Source organism: Bicyclus anynana, chromosome 24 (assembly GCF_947172395.1).
Source record: "Bicyclus anynana chromosome 24, ilBicAnyn1.1, whole genome shotgun sequence".
In the NCBI taxonomy this organism is placed as follows: domain Eukaryota; kingdom Metazoa; phylum Arthropoda; class Insecta; order Lepidoptera; family Nymphalidae; genus Bicyclus; species Bicyclus anynana.
Window position 1 is genome coordinate 4966317 of NC_069106.1, and position 24123 is coordinate 4990439.

Consider the following 24123-nt stretch of genomic DNA (forward strand, 5'->3'; position numbering starts at 1 on the left):
GATGCTTTCCAGGCAACACAAAGATTAGTTGCACAGCGTCTTTGTCGGCGAAGACGAGGTCCCCGATGTCTGACGTAACCGGACGTGGGTTTATTAGCCTATGAGCACCCGGACTGATTCTAAAACGGCCCTCTAAGTCGAGGTTCGAGTCTTAGAGAACGCCCTTAGGGAGTCGTTCCTCCTATCTCTTCTGCTTCTGCCTTCGGGCCCCCTATGGAGATGCTTCTGAGCTCGCCCAAACCTCCTGGTAGACGCCAATGAGCTCCCATTGAGAAGACTACGGCGTTCACACAATGAGAAAGGAAAACAATATTACGTTTCCAGACCTTATTGGAACCCAAAAAAATTGACTTTACTTTTGTTTATAAAAGTAATTTACTTTTCTTTCAGCACAGTTACAGCCGCGTACAAAACTAGTTTACACATGAGTTTTTGTGCCAAACTGTCTACACAGATGAGCAAGCAATGTACACATTGGCTAGTATATAAGACGCTCTGTCAGCTTGCATGGCAGGTTGCGTTTGATCCAGCGCACTAATCATGAACGCGTTCGTGGGGTTGATGGTGGCGACGGCGGCGCTGGCGGCGGCTCAACAAACCACCCCAGCTGCTAATCAAATTGTAGAATTCCAGAAAGCCATTGGGGTAAGATTTATTAACCGTCTTTCGAATAGGACATACGTGAAAATTATGTATATATTATTTTAATTAATGACGTATTAGCCTGTGATCTCTCCTGATATTAAATGACAATGCAGTCTAAGATGGAAGCGGGCTAACTTGGAAGAGGTACAAGTGTTATATATATATAACTCTCACAGTATTTTAATTGGTTTTATTAATTTGTAATGATTATGGAACTTGTACGGGTCATTCCATTTTAAAGGTGAACTAAACGTCTACTAAATAAATACTTAAAATAAAAATTTAATTGAAAAAAAATGGAATATCAACGTTGTCTTTTGGTAGTCTATTTCAAGAAAAAGAAAAAAAAAAGATTTTTCTCAAGTTTTCTAAAAGGTATTTAACCAAAAATAAATTTTTTGTTTGTCATATTGTTTTTTGTAAATTTCATATAATTTGTAGTTTGAAAATAACATTCTTAAAACATAATTTGTTGTAAAAACATATATTTTTTTAATAAAATTGTAATTTAAGAAATATTGTACTCAATATGTTTCTTTCAAACATAAATTATAAATAAATAAATAGCTTTTTGTTCACGATTTAACAATTGAGTTAACTTAAAATCACATTTATTTATCAATAAGTTTTTTTAGTTAGAAATTTAATTAGAACGATAAGACCTTTTTATTCTGCAGAATGTATATTGAATATATAATACAATAAAATACAATAATAAAATAAAGAAATCCTAGTAATTATCCAATCCTATTTCGTTGTGAAATCAAAAAGTTAGAAATAAGTAATGATACCCAACCAACAACCAGGAATATCATAAAACTTTTATTTTATTTGTCTAGTAAGTTAATAGGAACGTTGAAAAGTTTTAAAACATAGAAAAGAGTTAAAAAAATGTTAATTAGTATAGAAAACCTCATTCGGTATTTGACTTTTTAATTGTCCAGATTAAATTACATATTTTTAATTATATGTTAATATTTAATACTTCGAAAAATGTAATTATATTTAAAAGACACGCCTTTGGTGGTCACGTCAAATCTTTTTTCAAATTTTAAATAAAAAGTAAAGTTAGTTACAATTAAGAAAAGTTATTAGATAATCTGTATATTTTATTCAAGAATCCACACATTTTTAAAGTTGTAAGGTACTACTATACCTATTTTAATATGCCTATTATATTTTTTAAGTCATGTATCTACATCTATAGACCATTTACAAAAAAATAATTGGATAAAAGAATTACTTAAAAGATCTTACGTAAAGGCACAACGGCGTGTTTTGGGACTTATTAAAAAAAAATGTCTATGAATGTCTCCCCTGCACTTTCACAGTCCAAATGCTCTAATTGGAATGAAAAAGACCCTCGTCTATTCCAAATTTGGTAACCTCCCACCGTTGATGGAGAGTTTTTTTTTTTAATTAGTGTCCGCAATCTTCATAGATTTTTACCTTTTCAGCCATTCGGCGAACAGTTGACGACGAGTAGCGGTATGCCCGTCGAGCAGTGCCAAACTTACTCGCTCGACAAATCGATCATGACTAACGACTTCCTGATGGACAACTTATTTAACTTCGCTCGAGAGCGGATCCCCGAGCGCACTGTGCACGCTCCAGGCGCGTGTGGATACGGTTACTTCGAGCTGGAGCATGACTTGTCACACATCACCAAAGCCGATTTCCTGAATGGCGTCGGAAAGAAGACACCGTGCGCCTGTAGGTTCTCTTTGACAGGCGGCCAGAAAGGCAGCCCCGACTCGACCATGGACACACGAGGCTTTTCGGTCAAATATTACACCCGCGAAGGCAATTGCGATATGGCCATGTTCAACACTCCGGTATCCTCGTTCAAGGATCCGCTTGACGCTCACGGTACCCGCGCTTCAAGGTACAACCCCGCCTCAAACCTCCCAGACTTGAATATGGCTTGGGACAGGATCACCTTGCGTCCGCAGTTTTTGCACGTGTTGTCTTACGTCTTCGCCGGTTGGGGCCAACCTGCTAGCTACAGACACATCAGTGGCTTTTCGATCCACACGTTCCAGTTTGAAAACAGTTGCGGGGAGACAGCTTTCGGTAGATTCAATTATATACCTGTCGAAGGTATTAAGAACCTTGACTCCGATGTGGCTAAAAACATGACCGCCCAGGACCCTCACTACATGGCGACTGGTATGTACAACGACATCGCCAGCGGGAAACCTCTAGAATGGCATGTTAATTTGCAAATTTTTAACATGACCGACTACAAGAAACTTGGTGTTCAAATATTTGACGTACAGAGAACTATTGACGAAAAGTTGTACCCCTATATTAGAATCGGTAAGCTCGTGTTAGACCGGAACCCCACGAATTACTTCGCCGAGTGCGAGCAGCTGGCGTTCTGCCCGTGCCACATGGTGCCGGGTATGCTAGGCGCGCCCGACAAGCTGTACGAATCGCGCCGCTTCGTCTACCGCGACGCTCAGAACTATCGCCTCGGCGTCAACCATAACAACATCCCCGTTAACTGTCCGTACATGAGCGTGAATCCCCTCAACACCTACAACCGCGACGGTGTTCCTCCAGTCGCGGACAACGGTGGAGACGCCCCCAACTACTTCCCCAACTCCTTCTCCGGTGCCACCGCCTACGACACGCACTGCTCACGACTCATTAGTATTAAAGAAGAAAGGCCCTACAACATGGATCAGGTGCAGGAGCTGTACAAAAATATTTTAACGCAGCACGAGAAAGACCAGATTGTCAAAAACGTGGGAGCTCAGTTGGTGAAGGTGACTCGCAGACTCCAAAAGAAAGCAGTGGAGCTTTTCAGAACCGCACACAAAGAGACAGGGGACCGCATTGCAGAATATTTGGAATTAAATAAAAAACAGTAAATTTACTAAAAAATTCATCAATGTAAAGATTAATTTTTGTATAAAATATATTTATTGGAGATCCCGGAAACGAAAATCGTAAGCGTTATTTAAATATTTTTTTGTTATATAGTTTAATATTTTTACTTAAATAAGTATGTGCAGCATTTTATAAAAGAAAGAAGGAAACACAAAACTTTTCGGTTTTGTGTTTTTAATGATTAACACAATACAACTATTTAAAGACCACAGATTATAATAATATGACATAACGTATTAAAGAGACAAACTATGTTTTTCATTGTAATTTTGTCGTCTCTTAATTAATTGTTAATACAAAATGTTTCCATCTATTAAAAGTTTTCGTTTTTTATTTTATTTTTATTTCACTACTCACCTACCATCTGATGCTGGCGAATTCGAGGGTTCTGTACCTCCAAAGGTAAAAACGGGACCCTTATAAAATTACTTTGTTGTTCGTCTGTCAGTACGTCTGTCAAGACCATAACAAAATCTTGGGAACGCAAACACATAATTATTCAGTTTAAATTTAAATCATGTTATGTAGATAGCCCCTTGAAACTATACAAAAATCAAGCTTGTTAATTTAAAAAAGAGACGGCTATACCACAAAAACGTAGATTTGGAAATTCAATTCAAAGTATTACATATCGTTAACCTAGAACTACAAAAGAACATGTCCCAAAATGGACCATAGTTATTTGATTATAAGTTGCAAGCGAAGAATATGCAAATTGTGGTTTAGAAAATAATTTCCTGAATTTTTGGAATCACCAATAATTAGATATTGTTTTTTTTTTAATTTCATTCCCTTGTTTACAAATTAGTCAAATACAGCATGTATTCAAAACAGCCATTAAAATAATTGGAATTTAATTCATACCCGTGTAAGCTGTCAATGTCAAGTAATAATGTCAAATGTGAAAATGACACAAGTTCAAAATAAACATTAAATCGTAGACAGAGAAGCATGAAACAAAACAATTCCTTAAATTGCTTTAAAACGTTAAAAACGAACACGTTTACATGAAGATCACTGGCATAGTCTGTCAGGGTGTCAGTTACGAGCATATTGCCATGATGAAAATTCTTACTTAATGTTGTCAACTGAGTAAAAATAATTATTTAAAAAACATTTTAATAATTAAAAACCATTAATGATCCCCAAAAAAAAAAGTTGTTCTTGGTTTTAGCACTAGAAGCGCAGGCGTCCTAAATTAGAACCATTTTGATATTCATCCTGCTCTAGCATTTTTTTGATTATACATTACACAATTTTTTGTGACTTTTATTGAATTAGGATGATTATTATTTTACAAGATTTCAAAGATGTAAGTGGAATAGATTAATTTATTTACCCATATTTACATCTACCCAATACTATAAAATTTTTTTTTTGGACATCAGATCGTACCGCTTCTCCCACTACCCTGATTTCTTCCCCGTCCATATTCAATATGGCGCGTGAGTATCGTAGGTTCGAATCCGGTCCGGGGCATGCACCTCCAAATTTTCAGTTATGTGCATTTTAAGAAATGAAATATCACGTGTCTCGAACGGCGAAGGAAAAACATCGTGAGGAAACCTGCATACCTGAGAACTTTCTCATTTATTTTCGTATGTGAAGTCTGCCATTCCGCATCAAGCGTGGTGGAATTAACTCCTCTCATCCTGAGAAGAAACTCGTGCTTAACAGTGAGCCATGGGTTGTTAATGATGATGATGATGACGCAGTCAATTAAAAAGAAAAAGAACTTTAATCATAAAACGGAGCTCCGAATTAAAGTAAGCGAATTCCCATGTGAAACTGGGATCTAATATTATTTGTTGGATTAAATATGAGACGAATATTGTCGGATATTTGAAACCTCCCGCGTAAACCGCCGCTGCCAAAAGACCGCCTGTTAACGTTGCAAGAAAGAAGCAATATGGCTGCAACACGCTAAAATAGCCGCGCCACGCGTTAAGAAAAATCAAATAATATAAAGTGATTACTGGTGAAATCTAAAATAACTTTCATCAAACTAGTACAAACAATCATCCCAGTGTTTTGCACTACAAGACGTGGATATCCACTACATCCAATTCCAAAACGAGCGAGGCCGGAGCACACGACACCGGGGGCTTTGGAGGTACAATTCCTTTATTTCATAATTAGCAACTTCAAAACCATACAAATATCTTAGCAATAAATAGATTCACCGTGCCTGAAATCCATCGCGTGCTAGAGAGAAAAACTCCGAACAAAGTCCAGGACTTGTGACCAATGGATGTATTGTTAAGAAATTCCTTGACAATCGATAAACACTCCCCTTCTCCGCTTGTGTTGTTCTCCCTGCCTAGACAAATTTGCTAAGATCCTATTAGAGCAGCTTTGGATACCCGTTCCAATATAGAACTAGCTGCACTTCTAGAGAGGCCAAGGTTTTTAAACAAGTAATAGAGCGATTTTGTGTTAATCCTCTCGCACCTACTTCTACGGCTAACAGACTAACGACATAGTCATTTTAAATATAGGATTGAAGCAGGCGTTACTTTGCGAAAGTTAATCATGATTATATAGTGATTTATTTATTTAGCTATCATCCGCGAAAAGTCGACAAACCCGTGCGACGACGTCACCCAGGTCCAAAGACAAAATACTCTCTACGTACGTTTCACCCTGAAACCGGAGCATCCTTAGGAGATGTTAACTCTACAACGTGCAATTGCAAAGTGAAGAGTAATTTTTAGTTAGTTCATTTGTTAGGTTAATATTTATTCGCAAAGGAGATCATTCACGCTCCATACATTTCTGGGCTCTTTTTTGAAAGTGCCGGCCAACAAAAAAAAAATGGCACGACTCGTTAGAATTAGCCATTTGGAGCAATAGCTAATATGACATAAAAGTTGTAGGAGGGCTCTGAACCAAGTTATACAGGTTCGACTATTCGTTATTTCCATACATTTTGTCGATTTTCAAAAGTGCCCGCCAAGAAAAAAAACTGACACCCCACCACCTGACAACTTTTATGCCATATTAGCTATTACTTCAAATGATTAGTTCTAACGATTCGTACCATTTTTTTTCGTTGGCCGGCACTTTCAAAAAGGGCCCAAAATGAATGATCTCCTTTTAGGCAAATTTACTTAGAATTGATTATTTTAGTAATTAGCATAATGTTACACAAGTTTCAAGGCTAAACCTCAAGGGTAAACTGTAATAGCCTTTAGTTTACGACTAAAGTCTATTTGTCGGTACATCTCAAAAGCAATTGAGTTCACCAAAAGCAGACTACGCTTTCACAGGCGAAAGCACTACAAACTGAAAGGATTTTCTTGTCTCAAGAGCTATGAACAATTTATACGCTTTGAGATTGTTTGCAGAATAACTAACACCTTGAAGGTTTTGATCCACATAATAATATATACATTTAATTTGATAATTGTATTTAATTAATTTGTTTTCTGTTTTATGCTATTGTTTCAAAATTATACATTAGTTTATTAATTTTAAATTAACTTTGACATTTAATGCTCTTAAAGTCGGTGTAGGTAATCACTAATTTTCCAACTTTGGACTAATAATTTTCTTAAAAGTTTCTTAAAGGTTTCTTAAGAGTTTTTAAAAGTTCGTACGTGTTAACCACTGCACTTTTTTTTTATTATTTACAAGTTTGTCATTGACTACAATTTCACCTGATGGTATGTGATGAAGCAATCTAAGATGAAATCGGGCTAACTTGTTAGGAGGAGGATGAAAATCCACACCCCTTTCGGTTCCTACACGACATGTACGCTTGGCGGTACGTCTTTGCCGGTAGGGTGGTAACTAGCCAAGGCCGAAACCTCCCAACAGCCAGATCTGGACCAATTCATAAATCCTCAATCGCCCCAGTTGGAGATCGTGCTTAGGACCTCCGTCTCGTAAATCCACAGCGCATACCACTGCGCGACGGAGGTCGTCACAACGGAACAGTTACTTAAAACCTCAAACCATTTATTTAGGGACCTGTCATGCTAGACATTACCCCTCAAAGTACAAGATCTAAAGCGATTATAAAAACTGTTTCTATAGAATCAACGTTTCATTGTTGTTATCGTTTTCGACGTGTAAAGGGCTCCATAAAATACACGTGTGTGTTTTGCGAATCAAATTTATAGTTGTATGGTAGTGTAAGTCTCGGATCCGTATGTCATCACTGGCAACACGCACTGTTCGAAGACCTTCGTCTTCAAACACTGAGGAATTTCGGACGAAAAGATGTCGCGGATTTTCCCGAACGCGATTCGGCGATTCATCTCTCTCTCGACAGTGGACCTACCTAACTGGACTGTGTGTCTTAGGTATATATATTCGTCTACAATTTCGAGCGCAGAGTCCTCAACAATAACTGGGCCTTAATAAAAGGCTCAAAGTCACTTAGCGGGCGACGAAGCGAGCTATACTTGGAGTTTCTCTGCGTGATTCGAATCAGGAATGAGGAGATCCGCTGACGAACCAAAGTCACTGACATAGCTTAGCGAATCGCGGAGCTGAAGTGGCAATGGGCAGGCCACATAGTTCAAAGAGCCGATGGACGTTGGGGTTCCAAGGTATTGGAATGGCAACCTCGCACCGGAAAGCGCAGTGTTGGTCGACCCCCCACTAGGTGGACTGAAGACATCAAGCTGGTTGCCGGGAGCTGGCGATGCTGGCGGCTCGGAACTGATGTGCTTGAAAGTCTATGAAAGAGGCCTTTGTCCAGCAGTGGACGTCCATCGGCTGATGATGATGATGATGATGATGATGATGTAGTGTAAGAACACAGAATTTATTGGTGTTAAGTATTTTCGATGTTTGAGTTTACCTCGTCACCCTTGAAAAACGACGGTCAATTTGGCTGTTGATTTTGGGTGCGATGTGTCCCCATATCTAATAGGGATGATGATAGTTTTTTAAATTGTATATAAATTAAGAGTATGCTAATAGTAAAGCAATATTGTCAAAGTAACAGGGTATCTGCGATCATTACTTTCGAAGCTACAGGGATTTAAAGAGTCAGATTTGCGGCGCTGCCGCGGATCCCTGAAAAACGCTCCATAAAAAAATGGCACGATTTAGTGACGTCGTTGGCTCGCTTATCGTTAGATTTGTATGGGCGTTCAAACAAAATTACTAATTTTATGCTATGTTATTTGTGCGTTTATGTTTATAGTTCATGTATTAAAAAATTAATATTAATTAATGTAATGTAATTATGTAATTAATGTAAGGAAGCTAAAACTGTATGAATTTTCATCTAATTATGATAAAAGATTTTTAATAGATTTTGAAATTTTATAATCTCGTTTATTTTGCAAATATTCAGACAATCTTTCTATGTATAAATTAGTTAACATAGACTCTATTTACCCGAATATATCATAAAAATCAATATATTCAAACCTAGTCATCATCCCCATTGCTCTATGCTTATAACGTAATGATATGTAAAACACAACATATAACACATTAAATCTATTTTCTCTTTATCAAACGCAGAGTGTTGCCTCAGGAGATATCTCTAAACTCTAAATTCGTAAATTGCGGTCTCATTTTACCAGAACATATATCCAACAGGTTCTTAGAATTGGTAAGTGTTATTATAATGTTAAATTAATCACTCTATTATACAAGTACGTCATCAACCCATATTCGGCTCACTGCTGAGCTCGAGTCTCCTCTCAGAATGAGTGGGGTTAGGCCAATAGTCCACCACGCTCGCCCAAAGCGGATTGGCAGACTTCACACACGCAGAGAATTAAGGTAATTCTCTGGTATGCAGGTTTCCTCACGATGTTTTCCTTCACCGATTTAGACACGTGATATTTAATTTCTTAAAATGCACACAACTGAAAAGTTGGAGGTGCATGCCCCGGACCGGATTCGAACCCACACCCTCCGGAATCGGAGGCAGAGGTCATCATCCACTGGGCTATCACATATTATACTAGTATGTATTCTAAATTAAACGTATATTCCAACCCATATTCGGCTCACTGCTGAGCTCGAGTCTGCTATCACAACTCTACAAGTACAGTAGATCGGTTTTTTGGAAAAAAAATAAAATGTCCGGTCTAGATCTCAAAATAGCAACATCCTCTGGGATTTTATAATGTTTATCAAACGCACGCCATAATAAAGCCCAATCAGGTGCAGAAACTGGGATTGAGTAAGGCTTAATTAATATTGAGCCTCTTTTGACTAAATTAATATGACTTAGTAATAATCGAAGATACCCCGTGTCTTCGTTTAAACTATGGGCCTCATAAGAAGGCTCAGAGTCACACAGCGGGCGATGGAACGAGCAGTGTTAGGAATATCTCTGCGTGATCGAATCAGAAATGAGGAGATCCGCAGAAGAACCTAAGTCACCGACATAGCATTACGAGTTGCGAAGCTGAAGTGGCAATGGGCGGGGCACATAGTTCGAAGAGCCGATGGACGTTGGGGTCCCAAGGAAAGGCGACCTCGCACTAGCAAGCGCAGTGTTGGTCGACCGCCCATTCGGTGGACTGACGACATCAAGCGAGTAGCAGGGATTCGCTGGATGCAAGTAGCTCAGTATCGTGATGTTTGGAAGTCCCTACAAAAGGCCTATGACCTGCAGTGGACGTCCATCGGCTGATATGATGATGATGATAATGATAACCCCGTTTCTTGTATAAAAATTTTAACTATTAAGAATCCTTTTGAGATAATAATTTAGAAAAACTTATGCCCATTTGTAACATCAGCTGTGCAAATGATCTAAACAACAGTGCTTCATCATTTATAACAGTGTTAAGCTAATTATTGGTTTTACTTAATGTATCACCTGTGTACATTCTACTAGCTTAAGGTAGCTTAATACTTGCTCTTATAACGATCGCTAATAAGCATATGAATGATAAACCCTTAATCACCCACCTGCGGTCTCAGAGACCGCGACGAGTTTTTAAATTAAATTTGTTCTAAAGTTACGTGTTATTTGACGGAGCCCATCTGTTTAACTTTTTACATCGATCTGTAATGCGCTTGCACTTGAGCATAATAAACGTGCACACTTTTAGCTTTGGACAGTATAAATATTTCGCCAGCGGTCTTTGAGACCGCATGTAGGTGGTTGTGTTATTATTATAAGTGACAGCGAACCCTTTTCTAATGGGAAACCCCAACAAAGAAATAAATTAATTTGACTGTTGAAGAAAATAATGTATATGTATACACAACAAATACACAAGTACCAAAATAAATGTCTTGCTAATATTAATGTGATGGGTGTGCTTGTTTCTTGTAGCAAATGGATTCAACGACCCCTTGCCGTCGAATGTTGAACCCCTAGGGGTTCGCGTACCCCACTTTAAGAAACCCTGATTTAGACGTTCATTTGAATAATCAAATTATTGTGAAACATCGTCGAAAAGAAGTGCTAAATAAGAAATATAATGCTGCAGGACGAGGATTATAGTGACGTATAACCTGATGTAATAATTATTTGTTTTGTATTTTTTATTGTAAATCTAAGTAAGTTTCTTAATATTTTTACGTCAGAAATATTTTACTTTAGACTCAAAAACAACTATTAATTTTAAAAAAAACCTTTTTTTGTGTTTTGTCTAGAAATTATCAATTTGTGAGAAATATGCAAAAAATGTGTTGTCAAAGTGTGAATTTATATAGAATTGCAGTTTTGTTTAAGTTTTAATATTACTCTAATTGGCTCTATTATATTCTTCTATTCTTTAGGTATCTTTAAAGCGGACCTCGCCCATTTGCGTTAAATACCGTGAAAATGGGCTGTTAATTATTATTTTTTCCAATGATTGCTCAAGTGGAAGCAAATAGCTCTATATACAAAAGATCAACGGTACATATATTTGAATAAAAATTTTGTTTATTCAATTATTTTATGTATATACTTTACAGATATTTTTTCAACCTAAGTCTGTTTGTTCCTGATAATTTTTGGGACACTTAAGAAGTTAAAGGGTAGATTCTTTTTTTATTTCGTGACATGGGTTAACTTGGAAGAGTAACAAGTTTATATTATTTAGGAGAGCAATGATGATATTAATGATTTTAACACGTCGAGGCGTTGATCCGTCCACACCTTTGTTGGATAATAATCCTGGGTTGTTATGGGATAGGTGGGGAGAGTGACTTTAGTGGAAAAGGGGAGTGATTGTTAACAGTCAAAGGCGACTTTAACCCTACACACATCGTTCACAAGTGCGTGACTCCACTCAAGGTCATTCTCTGCTACTCAGGGTTTATTAGTAACATTCTTTCATTCAATAATTGTGTTTTGCAGACAACCGCTTCTGATGTCAAACCCATTTTCTCCTACATATATATATTAATTAATTTAAAAACACAAACATATCCAGGTAGACTAAACTTGTACCTCTTCCAGCGACCGCTTTCAGCTGATTTCATCACTTAATATCAGGTAAGATTGCAGTTATAGGCTAACTTAACAAAGAATAAAAAAAGTAGACAGATAAAACCACAGGCAAAACTAGCTCATACCTACAGAAATTGTGCAAACATCACCAATAAGCAAACAATAATTTGTACTCGTATATAAGACGCTCAGTCAGCCCGAACGGTAGGTCGCGCTTCATCCACCGCACTAATCATGATCGCGTTCGTAGGGTTGTTGCTGACGACAGCGGCGCTGACGGCGGCTCAAGTGTCCACCCCAGCTGCTACGCAAATTATAAGATTCCAGGAAGCCATTGGGGTAAGATTTTATTAACCTGCATTCGATTAGGAAAATATTTTCAGACCACTTCGACTTTCAGTCGACTTTTTTTAGTCAGCTTCAAAAAAAGATATCGTCTGAATCTTTTATTTTTATTTCAAAATACGCTCCTTCTCTAAACTGATACCATATTATAAAATAAGCTTGGGCTTGACTACAATTTTCCCTGATAAAAATAATTGTAGATTTGTAGCCTGAGATGGAATGCGATGACCAAAAACAATAAGTCTACGAGTAATTTAAAGAAACCCAATTTTGAATGAATCAGGATTAGAATATGAAACGGCATTTCTGAATTACGATTACGCAAAATCTTCAAAAACATTGGAGTGTAAACCTATTCACACCACGTCACTATTGTTAAAATTTTAAAGAAGGTACCATGGTTAAGAGCACATTCTACGACACATATTTATCCTGCAAAGTAATGTTTACAAATTGACAATCTTCCACAGATCACGAAGATTTTTTTAGTTAGTAGTTGCAATTTTCAAAGAGTAATTTCTTTTCCTTTCTAGCCATTCGGAGGACAATTGACGACGAGTAGCGGTATGCCAGTCGAGCAGTGCCAAACTTACTCGCTCGACAAATCGATAATGGCTAACGACTTCCTGATGGACAACTTATTTAACTTCGCCCGAGAGCGGATCCCCGAGCGCACCGTGCACGCTCCTGGCATGTGTGGGTACGGCTACTTCGAGCTGACGCGTGACTTGTCACACATCACCAAGGCGGATTACCTGAACGGCGTCGGAAAGAAGACACCTATCGCCGTACGGTTCTCCATAACATTAGGCAGCAAAGGTACCCCTGACTTGGTTTTGGGCGCTCGGGGCTTCTCGATCAAGTATTACACCCGCGAGGGCAATTTCGACATGGCCATGTTCAACATCCCAGTATCCTCGTTCAAGGATCCGCTTGACGCTCACGGTACCCGCGCCTCCAGAAACAACCCTGCCACGAATCTCCCAGACCCGGACATGGCGTGGGACACTATCACCTTGCATCCAGAGTTTCTGCACGCGATGTCCTTCTTGTTTGCCGGCTACGGCCAGCCCGCCGGGATCAGACACATAACTGGATTTTCGGCCCACAATTACCAGTTGGAGAACAAATGTGGGGAAACACATTTCGCCAAAATGAGTTTCATACCTGTCGCAGGCATCAAAAACTTGGACCCCGCGGAAGCTAGTAAATTAAACGCCGAGAACCCTCACTACATGGCAACTACCATGTACAACGAGATCGCCAGTGGAAATCCTATAGAATGGACGGTCAATTTTCAAATTTTTAACATGACCGACTACAAGAAACTTGGAGCTCAAATATTTGACACAACAAGAACCGTTGATGATAAGAAGTACCCCTATATTCCTGTTGGTAAGCTCGTTTTAGATCGCAACCCCACAAATTTCTTCGCCCAGTGCGAGCAGCTGGCGTTCTGTCCGTGTCGCGTGGTGCCTGGTATTCTAGGCGCGCCCGACAAGCTGTACGAAGCGCGCCGCATGAACTATCGTGACGCCCAGAACTATCGCCTCGGCGGCAACCATAACAACATCCCCGTCAACTATCCGTACATGAGCGTAAATCCCCTCAACACCTACAACCGCGACGGTGTTCCTCCAGTCTTGGACAACGGTGGAGACGCCCCCAACTACTTCCCCAACTCCTTCTCCGGACCCACCGCCTATGACACGCAGTGCTCACGACTGATTAGCATAGAAGAGGAAAAGCCCTACAACATGGATTTGGTCCAGAACTTGTACGCCAATGTATTCACGGAGCACGAAAAAGAGCTAGTGGTGAATAACGTGGTCGCTCAGTTGAAGAGAGTGAATGTTCCCAGGGTCGTAGTTAAGGCGGTGGAGCTTTTCAAAATCGCAAACGAAGAGGTAGGACGCAAAATCGAAGAAGGATTGAAGAAATAAACTAGTAAACATTTCATTAATTCGATATAATTAAACGAAATTTTGTAATTATTGTATCATTATTGGATATCCCGAAAATGAGAAACGCAACCGCATATTGAATAATAATAATATTTATGAATGGACGTATTAAAAAGACAAACTGTGTTTTTAATATCTGTAATTTTGTCGTTTCGTTAGGCTTGTGAAAACGTTGCCAGCGATTAAAACTTTTTGTTATTTATTTTATTTTTATTTCATAATGTACCTACTAGATGACGCCGGCGACTTCATATAAGGGTTCTGTACTTTAAAATGGGAAAATGGAAACTTTACAGGATCACTTTGTTGTCCGTCTGTCCATCTGTCAGTCACCCTTTATCTTGGGAACGCTTAGAGATATAAAGTTGAAACCCATACTACGTCTATAGTATATTAGGACGTATATGGGTACTACCCATATACGTCCTAAAATTATTATTATAATATATGGTAATTAACAAAACTCACAACTAAATATTACTATTGATGAATGGGTTTTATCTTACCAATGTTATAAAGTACTAGCTGACGGCGCGCGGTTTTACTCGCGTGGTTCTCGTAGGCATAATATATAGCCTATAGCCTTCCTCAATAAATGGGCTATCTAACACTGAAAAATTTTTTCGAATCAGACCAGTAGTTCCTGAGATAAGCGTATTCAATCAAAAAATCTCTCCAGCTTTATATATTAGTATAGACAAAATCTTTAAAAAGTCCCATAAACAGGACTTCCTTGAGCACCTAGACATAATAAAATTAACTTAAATTAAACTTAAAAGAAATGTACACGATGCAGAATAATTTTAGTGTAAAACAACTATTTATACATTTACCCGGGTAAAGAAAGTTAAATGCGGTTCTAAGTACACACTGACTGGACCACAACAATTTGCTTTTGCTCGCTTTGTTGTTTTATCTTTGCGGTAAAAGCTAACGTGTTTAGTGTACGGCTTATCTGGAACGAACCCTTTGGGACTAATTGGACTAGTTTACACTGGTGCTATTATATATCTCGTTCGAACTCCCTTTGTACTGTTTTGTTTGGGTGTATTCTCGAATTTAGCATGAAATATTTGCAACTGCTGTTGTTTTTAAGGTTCTAAACCTATTTCCTTTTTTTCCTCTATTGTAAAGTACTATTATTAATAGGCTAAGATAATGTCACTTTCACTAACTATTTTGTCTTTAGGTCACTTTGTTCACGTGATCTTCCATAAAACTCAAAGGGGAAAAAGACACCCTATCCTTTATAAGATGTTAGCCTTTGACTACAATCTCACCTGATGGTAAGTGATGATGCAATCTAAGATGGAAGCGGAACTTGTTAGGAGGATGAAATCCACCAATTTCTACGCGACATAGTACCGGAACGCTAAATCGCTTGATGGTACGTCTTTGCCAGACCTGGGCCAGTTCAGAAAACCTCAATCGGCCCAGCCGGGGATCGAGCCAAGCGCCTCTGTCTTTTAAAACCACTGCGCATACCACTGCGCCACGATGGCTGTCAAATATTCTAAGTCGGCAAGATCTCTTATTTTAAGAATGCGTGAAGGTATCAATTTGAAATTTAAACAGTAACTGATCTACGGTCCAATGAAATTGTGAAAACTTCAAAGTTTAGAAACTAGACTGGTTTATTTTTTTTTGTTAATGCTGTAACGAATTTCAGGGTTTTTCAACGTGTGGGCCTAAAAATGAATATGAGCAAGACGAAGATCATGACTAATGCTCATGTACCGCTCCACCCAGTTATTGTTGAGGACTCTGCGCTCGAAATTGTAGACGAATATATATACCTAGGAAACAGTCCAGTTAGGTAGGTCCAATTTCGAGAAAGAGGTGAATAGCCGAATCCAGCTCGGCTGGGCAGCGTTCGGGAAACTCTGCGACATATTTTCGTCCGAAATTCCTCAGTGCTTGAAGACGAAAGTCTTCGATCAGTGCGTGTTTCCAGTGATGACATACGGATCCGAGACTTGGTCGCTGACTATGGGCCTTATTAGAAGGCTCAAAGTCACTCAGCGAGCGATGGGGCGCGCTATGCTTGGAGTTTCTCTGCGTGATCGAATCAGGAATGAGGAGATCCGCGGACGAAACAAAGTCACTGACATAGCTCAGCGAGTTGCGAAGCTGAAGTGGCAATGGGCGGGCCACATAGTTCGAAGAGCCGATGGACGTTGGGGTCCCAAGGTGCTGGAATGGCGACCCCGCACCGGAAAGCGCAGTGTTGGGCGAAGTGAAAGTAACGAATTTCACTACCAGACGCCTTATATGAAAATCGCTTCAAAAGGAAACAGCAAAAAATGTGAGAGTGAGGATGTGATAATCCTTCGTCGTCATCAACCCATGTTCGGCTCACTGCTGAGCTCGAGTCTACTCTCATGAAGAATGAATAAATCCTTACCTTTTCTTAATAATACGTTACCAAAATATTTGTAGAGCTTCAATAACTCGCAAGGATTAAAAGCCTTAGGCGTGTTCAAATATCTGTAGCGTTATCGATATGTGTTCGTAAGTATTCTTATATTGTATTTGTTCTATATATTAACTGGTTGGATTTATTGTGGGTTTCTTTTCACTATATATGTAGCAAGATAAATTTATGAGAATAGTTCATTTATTTTGATACTTTTTTTTTTATTCTTTACAAGTTAGCCCTTGACTACAATCTCACCTGATGGTAAGTGATGATGCAGTCTAAGATGGAAGCGGTACTTTCCGCCAATAGTACAGGAAATCTAGGAAGTATGACTAAAAGAATTACATGACTCGAGAATTTTTAAACATCGGTAGGGAGCAACCCAACAAGCTTAACTGGTATACATCGACCCCCCTTCCAACTCCTTGGGGTAGCTCAGAATTTCAAAAAGGTTTTGGATTGCGTTTTTCTCCTAAAGTATGAGTTTTACATTACAGTTTATTTGACAATGTAGTGTGCAGCCGGATTCATCGAATTATAAGACGTTGTCACGTCAAAAAATTAACCGACGTCATTTCAATCAAGATCAATACATATCTTAGACCATTAAAAAGAATGGACCTGGTTCGCATCCAAATTCACCAACAAAAAAGTCTGTCGTATTTTGAGGGGGACGAGGTAAACTCACATTGAACATTTAACACCATTAAGTATATTCTGAGTCCATACACTACACACAACTATATTATTGACTCGCAATACACACACGCGTAATTTTTACAGAGACTAACCAACACATAGCATAGACTATCCACAGAATATATATATAGAATGTTCGAATACTTGATCGATTTTTTGCTGTTCCGTCAAAAGAATCGATTTTTTTAGAAATCGTTTTTATTACAAATTTGATAACATTGTGGTAGAAATACTTACAAATGAAACGTTACTCCATCTTTTACTAAACTACAAGTTTTTGGCCGTTTTTAATGCCAGTCAACTACACAAACCGGCATTTTTAGGGAGCTCTTTACACGACGAAATCGATTATAACAATGAAACATCGATGCTAAACCAACAGTTTTTATAAACGCGTTAGATCATTGATTCTTGATCTTTGACAGAGGGGTAACGGTTTACGATGCAGGTCCTTTCTTTTTAATGGTCTAAGATACATATACATAGGACATAGGTACAAAGTTATTTTTCGTTTTTTAAAATAATGCATCATTGAAGTCGGTTCTACTGTTTTAAGTTTTTATTTCTGTTTTAAATCTGTCTTGGCTTAACGCCACAGAAAGGGCAATTTTGTTAATTTATTTCAGTTTTTTTATTTTAATTTTAAATTACTGAACCGAATTCCGTGAAGATGAAATGGGACTTAAAAAATACTTTACTGTTTTTTCTTGTTTAATCCCATAATTATGCCTACGTGTTCATTTTGGAAATATAAAAACACAAGCCGCAACACGAATGAAGAGGAAAGGTGCTACTTTCCATGACAAATCCGCGACGCTTCGGGGCCCATCTAACGATCTACGATCGATGGCGGGGCATATAAAACCGGATTAAACAAATTGCCGGTAAAATATTATATTACCGGCGATCTGTTTATACCGGATTATGTCATGAAGTTGTAGTGAGTGATACTTGTAGTAATATTAAACGTTTACCTAATTCTTTCATGAATTTTCTGTGCAAATTATATCAAATCTATTTATTTTTATTTAGTAGATATTGTATATAATCCATAAGCAATGTATTTAATATTCTTAATATTTAATACATTGCCAGAATGCCTCAGGTTTTATATTATGCATTGCCTAGGCATTGCATAGAATACGTGAATTATACAGAGGGCCTAGTGGCTGTCTGATACTGTTACTGTCACGTAACGTAAACGCGAATTTCTGAGGAATTGAAACAGCGCCATCTAGTGGCACTACTGTACAACTGTTTCAATTCCATATAAATTTGCGTTTACGTCAACGTGATATAAAAAATATTGAAAAATCCCACTAGGCACACAGATCGCCGTAATACATACCTACAATTAAAAAAAAACTGTCATCGTTCTTATTTGGAACACAATATGCAAATGACCTTGATCATTTATGCGATGAGCATCATCAGACAAAGTGCAAAAATAATTATTGGTTTTACTTGGTGTTTCAGCTGTGTACACTCGACCAACTTAAGGCAACACTCACTCGTGTAACGATAACTATAATGTTCATGTGGGTGTGCCCCCAGGGGATAGTTCACCCGCTGAGTATCGAATTAAAACTCTATGCGTTTGAGAATTCGACACTCGACACAGCGGGTGTATGGTCCACTGGGGGTGCCCCTGCAACGTCTATGAATTCCCATGATGCTTTAAGAGGTACGAGGGTGCCTCATAGAGAACGTTGACCCATTGTCACTGACATTCTCATCAGGAAGTGCTGATAGGCGAGCTTGCGTGTGATTCCGCTATTTTATACTCGACGATGTAATATTTGCTTTTGCCAAGTTTTATTAGAATTTGATCGTTATATCAATGGGATGCCAAAAATAATATGTCACTAACAACGTAGTCGCCATGGAAATAAGCGATGTTACATCGCTGTAAATTTACAGAATGCAGGGCTTATCAACCGACTCGCATTTTTGCAATGTGATTGGTATAAGCTCTATCCTCTATTCCATAAGTATATTTATATTATTTAATATATATAGTAAACTGTTAAAATTGACTGATAATGCTTAATTTTTCCAATGTATACTCAAGTGGAAACAAATTGCTATATAAAAAGTTCAACGCAAAATACTTATTCGAATAAATGTAGGTAACTGTATTCTGTATTTTTTTTTTTATTTAGATTCAGTACCTTCGGTAAAAAAGTAGGGGGAATGGTCTATTTTCTTGAATAACTTGGAAACCATTATTCCAAAATCCAATAAAAATATATTTATATCATCTTATCAAGATCTTTCATTTAATGTATCACTCAATGAAGTTTGTAAAAGTTTTATTTTATAACTTTCTTAATTGGTCCAGTAACCAGACGGAGATCCGAATATGCGCGAGTGTAAAGGGTTCCGTTTTGTACTATTTATTCGGAACCCTAAAAGCAGCAGACAGATAAAACCGCGGACAAAACTTACTTCAGAAATTTTTGTGCAAACATCACCGATGAGCAAACAATTGCTACTCGTATATATGACGCTCAGTCAGCCCGAACCACAGGTTGCGCTTGATCCACCGCACTAATCATGAACGCGTTCGTAGGGTTGTTGGTGACGTCAGCGGCGCTGGCGGCGGCACAAGTAAATACCCCAGCTGCTACGCAACTAATAAAATTCAAGGAAGCCATTGGGGTAAGATTTTTTGAACATTCGAATAGGAAAATACAAATTTTTATTTGTAAAAAACTAAACGCTAAACTAAACTGTTTCATATTACAAAAGCTCGCGCTTGACTACGATATTCTTTGATGATAATAATTGTAGATGTAGCCTGAGGTGGAATGCGATAACCTAAAACAACAAATCTGCTCTATAGATACCCAATAGATTGTATGAATCAGGATCAGAACTCGAAACGGCATTACCGAAATACGATAACACAAAATTTTTGTCGTCTTCGACAACATAGGAGTAAAAACCTTTTTCCACCACGTCACTATTGTTAAAACGGTGAAGAAGGCACATACCACGAAATATATCCAGTAAAATAATGTTGACAAATTGACAATCTTCCACAAAAAGACTTTTTAGTTAGTGGTTGCAATTTTTAAAAAGTAATTTCCTTTCCAGCCATTCGGAGGACAGTTGACGACGAGTAGCGGTATGCCCTGCCAGCAGTGCCAAACTTACTCGCTCGACAAACCGATAATGACTAACGACTTCCTGATGGACAACTTATTTAATTTCGCACGAGAACGGATCCCCGAGCGCGTCGTTCACGCCTCAGGTGCTTGTGGGTTTGGGTACTTCGAGCTGACGCAAGACATGTCACATATCACCAAAGCTGACTTCCTGAATGGCGTCGGAAAGAAGACACCCATCAGCGTAAGGTTCTCCTTAACATTAGGCAACAAAGGCACCCCTGACTTATTTTTGGGCATAAGGGGTTTCTCAATCAAGTTTTACACCCGCGAGGGCAATTTCGATATGGCCATGTTCAACACCCCGGTATCCCCATTTAAGGATCCACTCGACGCTCATGTTACCCGCGCTTTTAGAAACAACCCCGCCACAAACCTGCCGGACTCCAACATGCTGTGGGACGGTATCACCAGGCGTCCGGAGTTTATCCACGCGATGTCTTATGTGTTCTCCGGCTGGGGCCAGCCTGCTGGCTACAGACACATGTCCGGATTTTCAGCCCACACGTTCCAGTTTGAAAATAAATGCGGGGACGCACATTTCGTCAAAATGAGTTTCATACCTGTCGCAGGCATCAAGAACTTCGACTCCAAGGAAGGTAACATTATGAATGCCGAGGACCCTCGCTACCTGGCGTCCACTATGTACAACGAGATCGCTAGTGGAAATCCCCTTGAATGGACGGTCAATTTTCAAATTCTGAACATGACCGACTATAAAAAACTTGGAGCTACAATATTCGATGCAACGAGAATCATTGATGAAAAGGAATACCCCTTTGTGCCGGTCGGTAAACTCGTTTTAGATCGCAACCCCACGAATTTCTTCGCACAGTGCGAACAGCTGGCGTTCTGTCCGTGTCGCGTGGTGCCTGGTATCCTGGGCGCGCCCGACAAGCTGTACGAAGCACGCCGCATGAACTACCGCGACGCTCAGAACTATCGCCTCGGCGGCAACCATAACAACATTCCCGTCAACTGTCCGTTCATGAGCGAAAATCCCCTCAACACCTACAACCGCGACGGTGTTCCTCCAGTCTTGGACAACGGTGGAGACGCCCCCAACTACTTCCCCAACTCCTTCTCCGGACCCACCGCCTATGACACGCACTGCTCACGACTGATCAGCATTAAAGAGGAAAAGCCCTACAATATGGATCAGGTCCAGAACCTGTTCGCCAATATCTTCACGGAGCACGAAAAAGACCAGCTTGTTAATAACGTGGTCCCTTTGTTGAGGTTTGCGAGTCCCAGGATCCAAACGAATGCGGTGAAGCTATTTAAAACCGCTAACGAAGTTGTAGGCCGCAAAATTGAAGAAGCGTTGAAGAAATTAAACATGACAGAAATTCCTTAAATAATTAAACGAATTTTAATAAAATATTATATTTTATTGTTGGAGAAACGAAAAATACGGGCATGTTGAATAAAGTATTTAAATATTTTTGTTGTTATATAATTTAATAAATTTACGTGCAGCATCATTAAAAAGAAAAAATAAACACAAATTGTACATAATGTTATAAGTGTGGTATATGAAAATTACAGTCGAGGCGACATTGCAGCTCGAGCCAAAGTCGAGAGCGGTAGTAAAGCAGCAGAGGCTGTAATTATCAAAGCGCTCGTATGTCATACGACGTTTTATAACACATTTGTGAGGAAACAAACTTTGAACACACTTTCTGAAAGTTAATTTGAACACACTTTCTGGAAGTAAATAGGCAAATAATTTTAAATTTTATTATGCCAACCTTCAGTTCGCAGAAATGATGATGTTAGGGTCCCAAATATTTGAAGGGTAGCCTTTTAGCTCGCAAAGTTGGCTACCTCTCACTTTGAATATCAAGTATCCAAAGGTGGTAAAGAATCCTGATTTCCTGACAATTACTTTGAGATATGGAAGTTTAAAAAAAATTAGCATTGACGTCGTTCTTTAGATATTCTTTGGAAGTTTTAACTGTTACAATAACGATAAATAATACAAATGGTAAATTTAGGTAATAATATGTAGAATACGAAGAAATTTTTATTGTAAATTTTCACGTCAAGAACGTCTAAATATTTTATAATCACTTTTATTAGGATGAAATTAATTGTAAAAGAAAAGTTACGTACAATAATATAGTATTTTTTTTATATTTTATTCTGTACAAGTTAGCCCTTGACTACAATCTCACCTGATGGTAAGTGATGATGCAATCTAAGTTGGAAGCGGGCTAACTTGTTAGGAGTAGGATGACAATCCACACCCCTTTCGGTTTCAACACGACATCGTAACGGAACGCTAAATCGCTTGGCGGTACGTCTTTGTCGGTAGGGACCTGGACCAATTAAGAAAACCTCAATCAGCAAAGCCGGGGATCGAACCCAGGACCTCCGTCTTGTAAGTCCACTGCGCATACCACTGCGCCACGGAGACCTTCGAAAATAGTAGTTGAATGTCTAGGTAATTCAATAATTTTCAAATCAAACCATGTACCACATCCAAGCAAATATATAATGTTTTGATTTAATTTGTTATTTACCTTATTACGCCATACCTACGGGATATACCAAGACACCTTTCCAATATGAATGTATGTCCTAATCGATTATGATGACCTGCTAGACTGTTCTGTAACGCTATTTATATACCTCGCAAGTGCTAGTATCGAATTCATCTCTATCTCTCTCTGTTTAGCACGATACTATAAAATGAGATCGATAGCGATTAATTCGAAACAAAACATCGTTAGAGAATAACCGTGCTGTTTCGTCATGCGAGTGATAGCTTGATAACAAATAATTCTTGGCGCATATCAGAACTCAACACAGTATCATGTCATGAAATTATTAATGACACTTTCGATCAAGTCATCAATATTCTCTTTTAGTGCGCTTTCATTTGAGACCCCACTTGAGTATATTTGCAGACATTCGGTTATTTTCCCCACTTTAACCCCCACAACTTTTAAACGGCTCAACCGATGTTCATTAAACATATCTAAGAAAACTTGCAAATAAGTCACCTTTGATACAAAAGAAACTAAATTGATATCGCTTCATTCGTTCAGGAGCTATGGTGCCCCAGACAGACAGACACGTAAAACTTATAGCACCCCTCTTTTTGCGGGCGTTAATAATATTCATTGAATAAGAAATAAACTACACTCACCATCATCTTCTACCTCCTGTTCTTCGATAGTTCTCGAACCTTCTGGCAAATTGACCCTCATTCCTTTCATTTTGAAGAACTCTTTCACCAAACTCATAAAATACTTAGCGATTTCCGTCCACTCAGACAAGAAGCTTCTAGGTTCATTGCTTAGCTCCATATCTTCGACAATAGTTAGATTCTTTATGGTTTCTTCATCCAAAGGTACGAAGCTGATCATGTTGCTTGCTTGTATTGTTTCATTGTTATTCATTTCTCCGAAGAATGTCTTCTTAGCTAGTTTAAGGGCTCTATATTTGACGCACGAAAAAGCTTCGCCTTTCAAATAGCAGCTATCTTTGACGTATCTGAGATATCGATCTTCGGATGTTTTGACGGTGTTAATGGATAGTGCGACGATGATAATTTGGATGGCTGCCAATTTAAGAATCATTTTGGTATCCTGAAACAATACAACAATAAAT

General features: G+C 38.6%; 3 protein-coding genes across 3 annotated transcripts; all 3 read left to right on the forward strand.

Annotated features, from left to right (window-relative positions):
• The first annotated feature begins 540 nt into the window (after positions 1 to 540).
• LOC112053145 (catalase-A-like) lies at positions 541 to 3521 on the forward strand. The gene is made up of 2 exons (XM_024092453.2): positions 541 to 645; positions 2103 to 3521. The coding sequence occupies exons 1-2, from the start codon at positions 541 to 543 to the stop codon at positions 3519 to 3521; spliced, it is 1524 nt and encodes a 507-aa protein (XP_023948221.2).
• An 8621-nt stretch (positions 3522 to 12142) lies between these two features.
• On the forward strand, positions 12143 to 14196 carry LOC112053146 (catalase-like). Its single transcript, XM_052888886.1, has 2 exons — positions 12143 to 12247; positions 12787 to 14196. The coding sequence occupies exons 1-2, from the start codon at positions 12143 to 12145 to the stop codon at positions 14194 to 14196; spliced, it is 1515 nt and encodes a 504-aa protein (XP_052744846.1).
• A 5695-nt stretch (positions 14197 to 19891) lies between these two features.
• On the forward strand, positions 19892 to 21862 carry LOC112053139 (catalase-A-like). The gene is made up of 2 exons (XM_024092446.2): positions 19892 to 19996; positions 20435 to 21862. Exons 1-2 carry the CDS (start codon positions 19892 to 19894, stop codon positions 21860 to 21862), a joined length of 1533 nt encoding a protein of 510 aa, XP_023948214.1.
• Positions 21863 to 24123: the final 2261 nt, after the last annotated feature.

Excerpts from the sequence above, each read along its gene's own strand:
- LOC112053145 (XM_024092453.2), top strand. The coding sequence starts at position 541 with ATGAACGCGTTCGTGGGGTTGATGGTGGCGACGGCGGCGCTGGCGGCG. Across the intron at positions 646-2,102 it reads AATTCCAGAAAGCCATTGGG|CCATTCGGCGAACAGTTGAC; the intron begins GTAAGATTTATT and ends TTACCTTTTCAG.
- LOC112053139 (XM_024092446.2), top strand. The coding sequence starts at position 19,892 with ATGAACGCGTTCGTAGGGTTGTTGGTGACGTCAGCGGCGCTGGCGGCG. Across the intron at positions 19,997-20,434 it reads AATTCAAGGAAGCCATTGGG|CCATTCGGAGGACAGTTGAC; the intron begins GTAAGATTTTTT and ends TTTCCTTTCCAG.
- LOC112053146 (XM_052888886.1), top strand. The coding sequence starts at position 12,143 with ATGATCGCGTTCGTAGGGTTGTTGCTGACGACAGCGGCGCTGACGGCG. Across the intron at positions 12,248-12,786 it reads GATTCCAGGAAGCCATTGGG|CCATTCGGAGGACAATTGAC; the intron begins GTAAGATTTTAT and ends TTTCCTTTCTAG.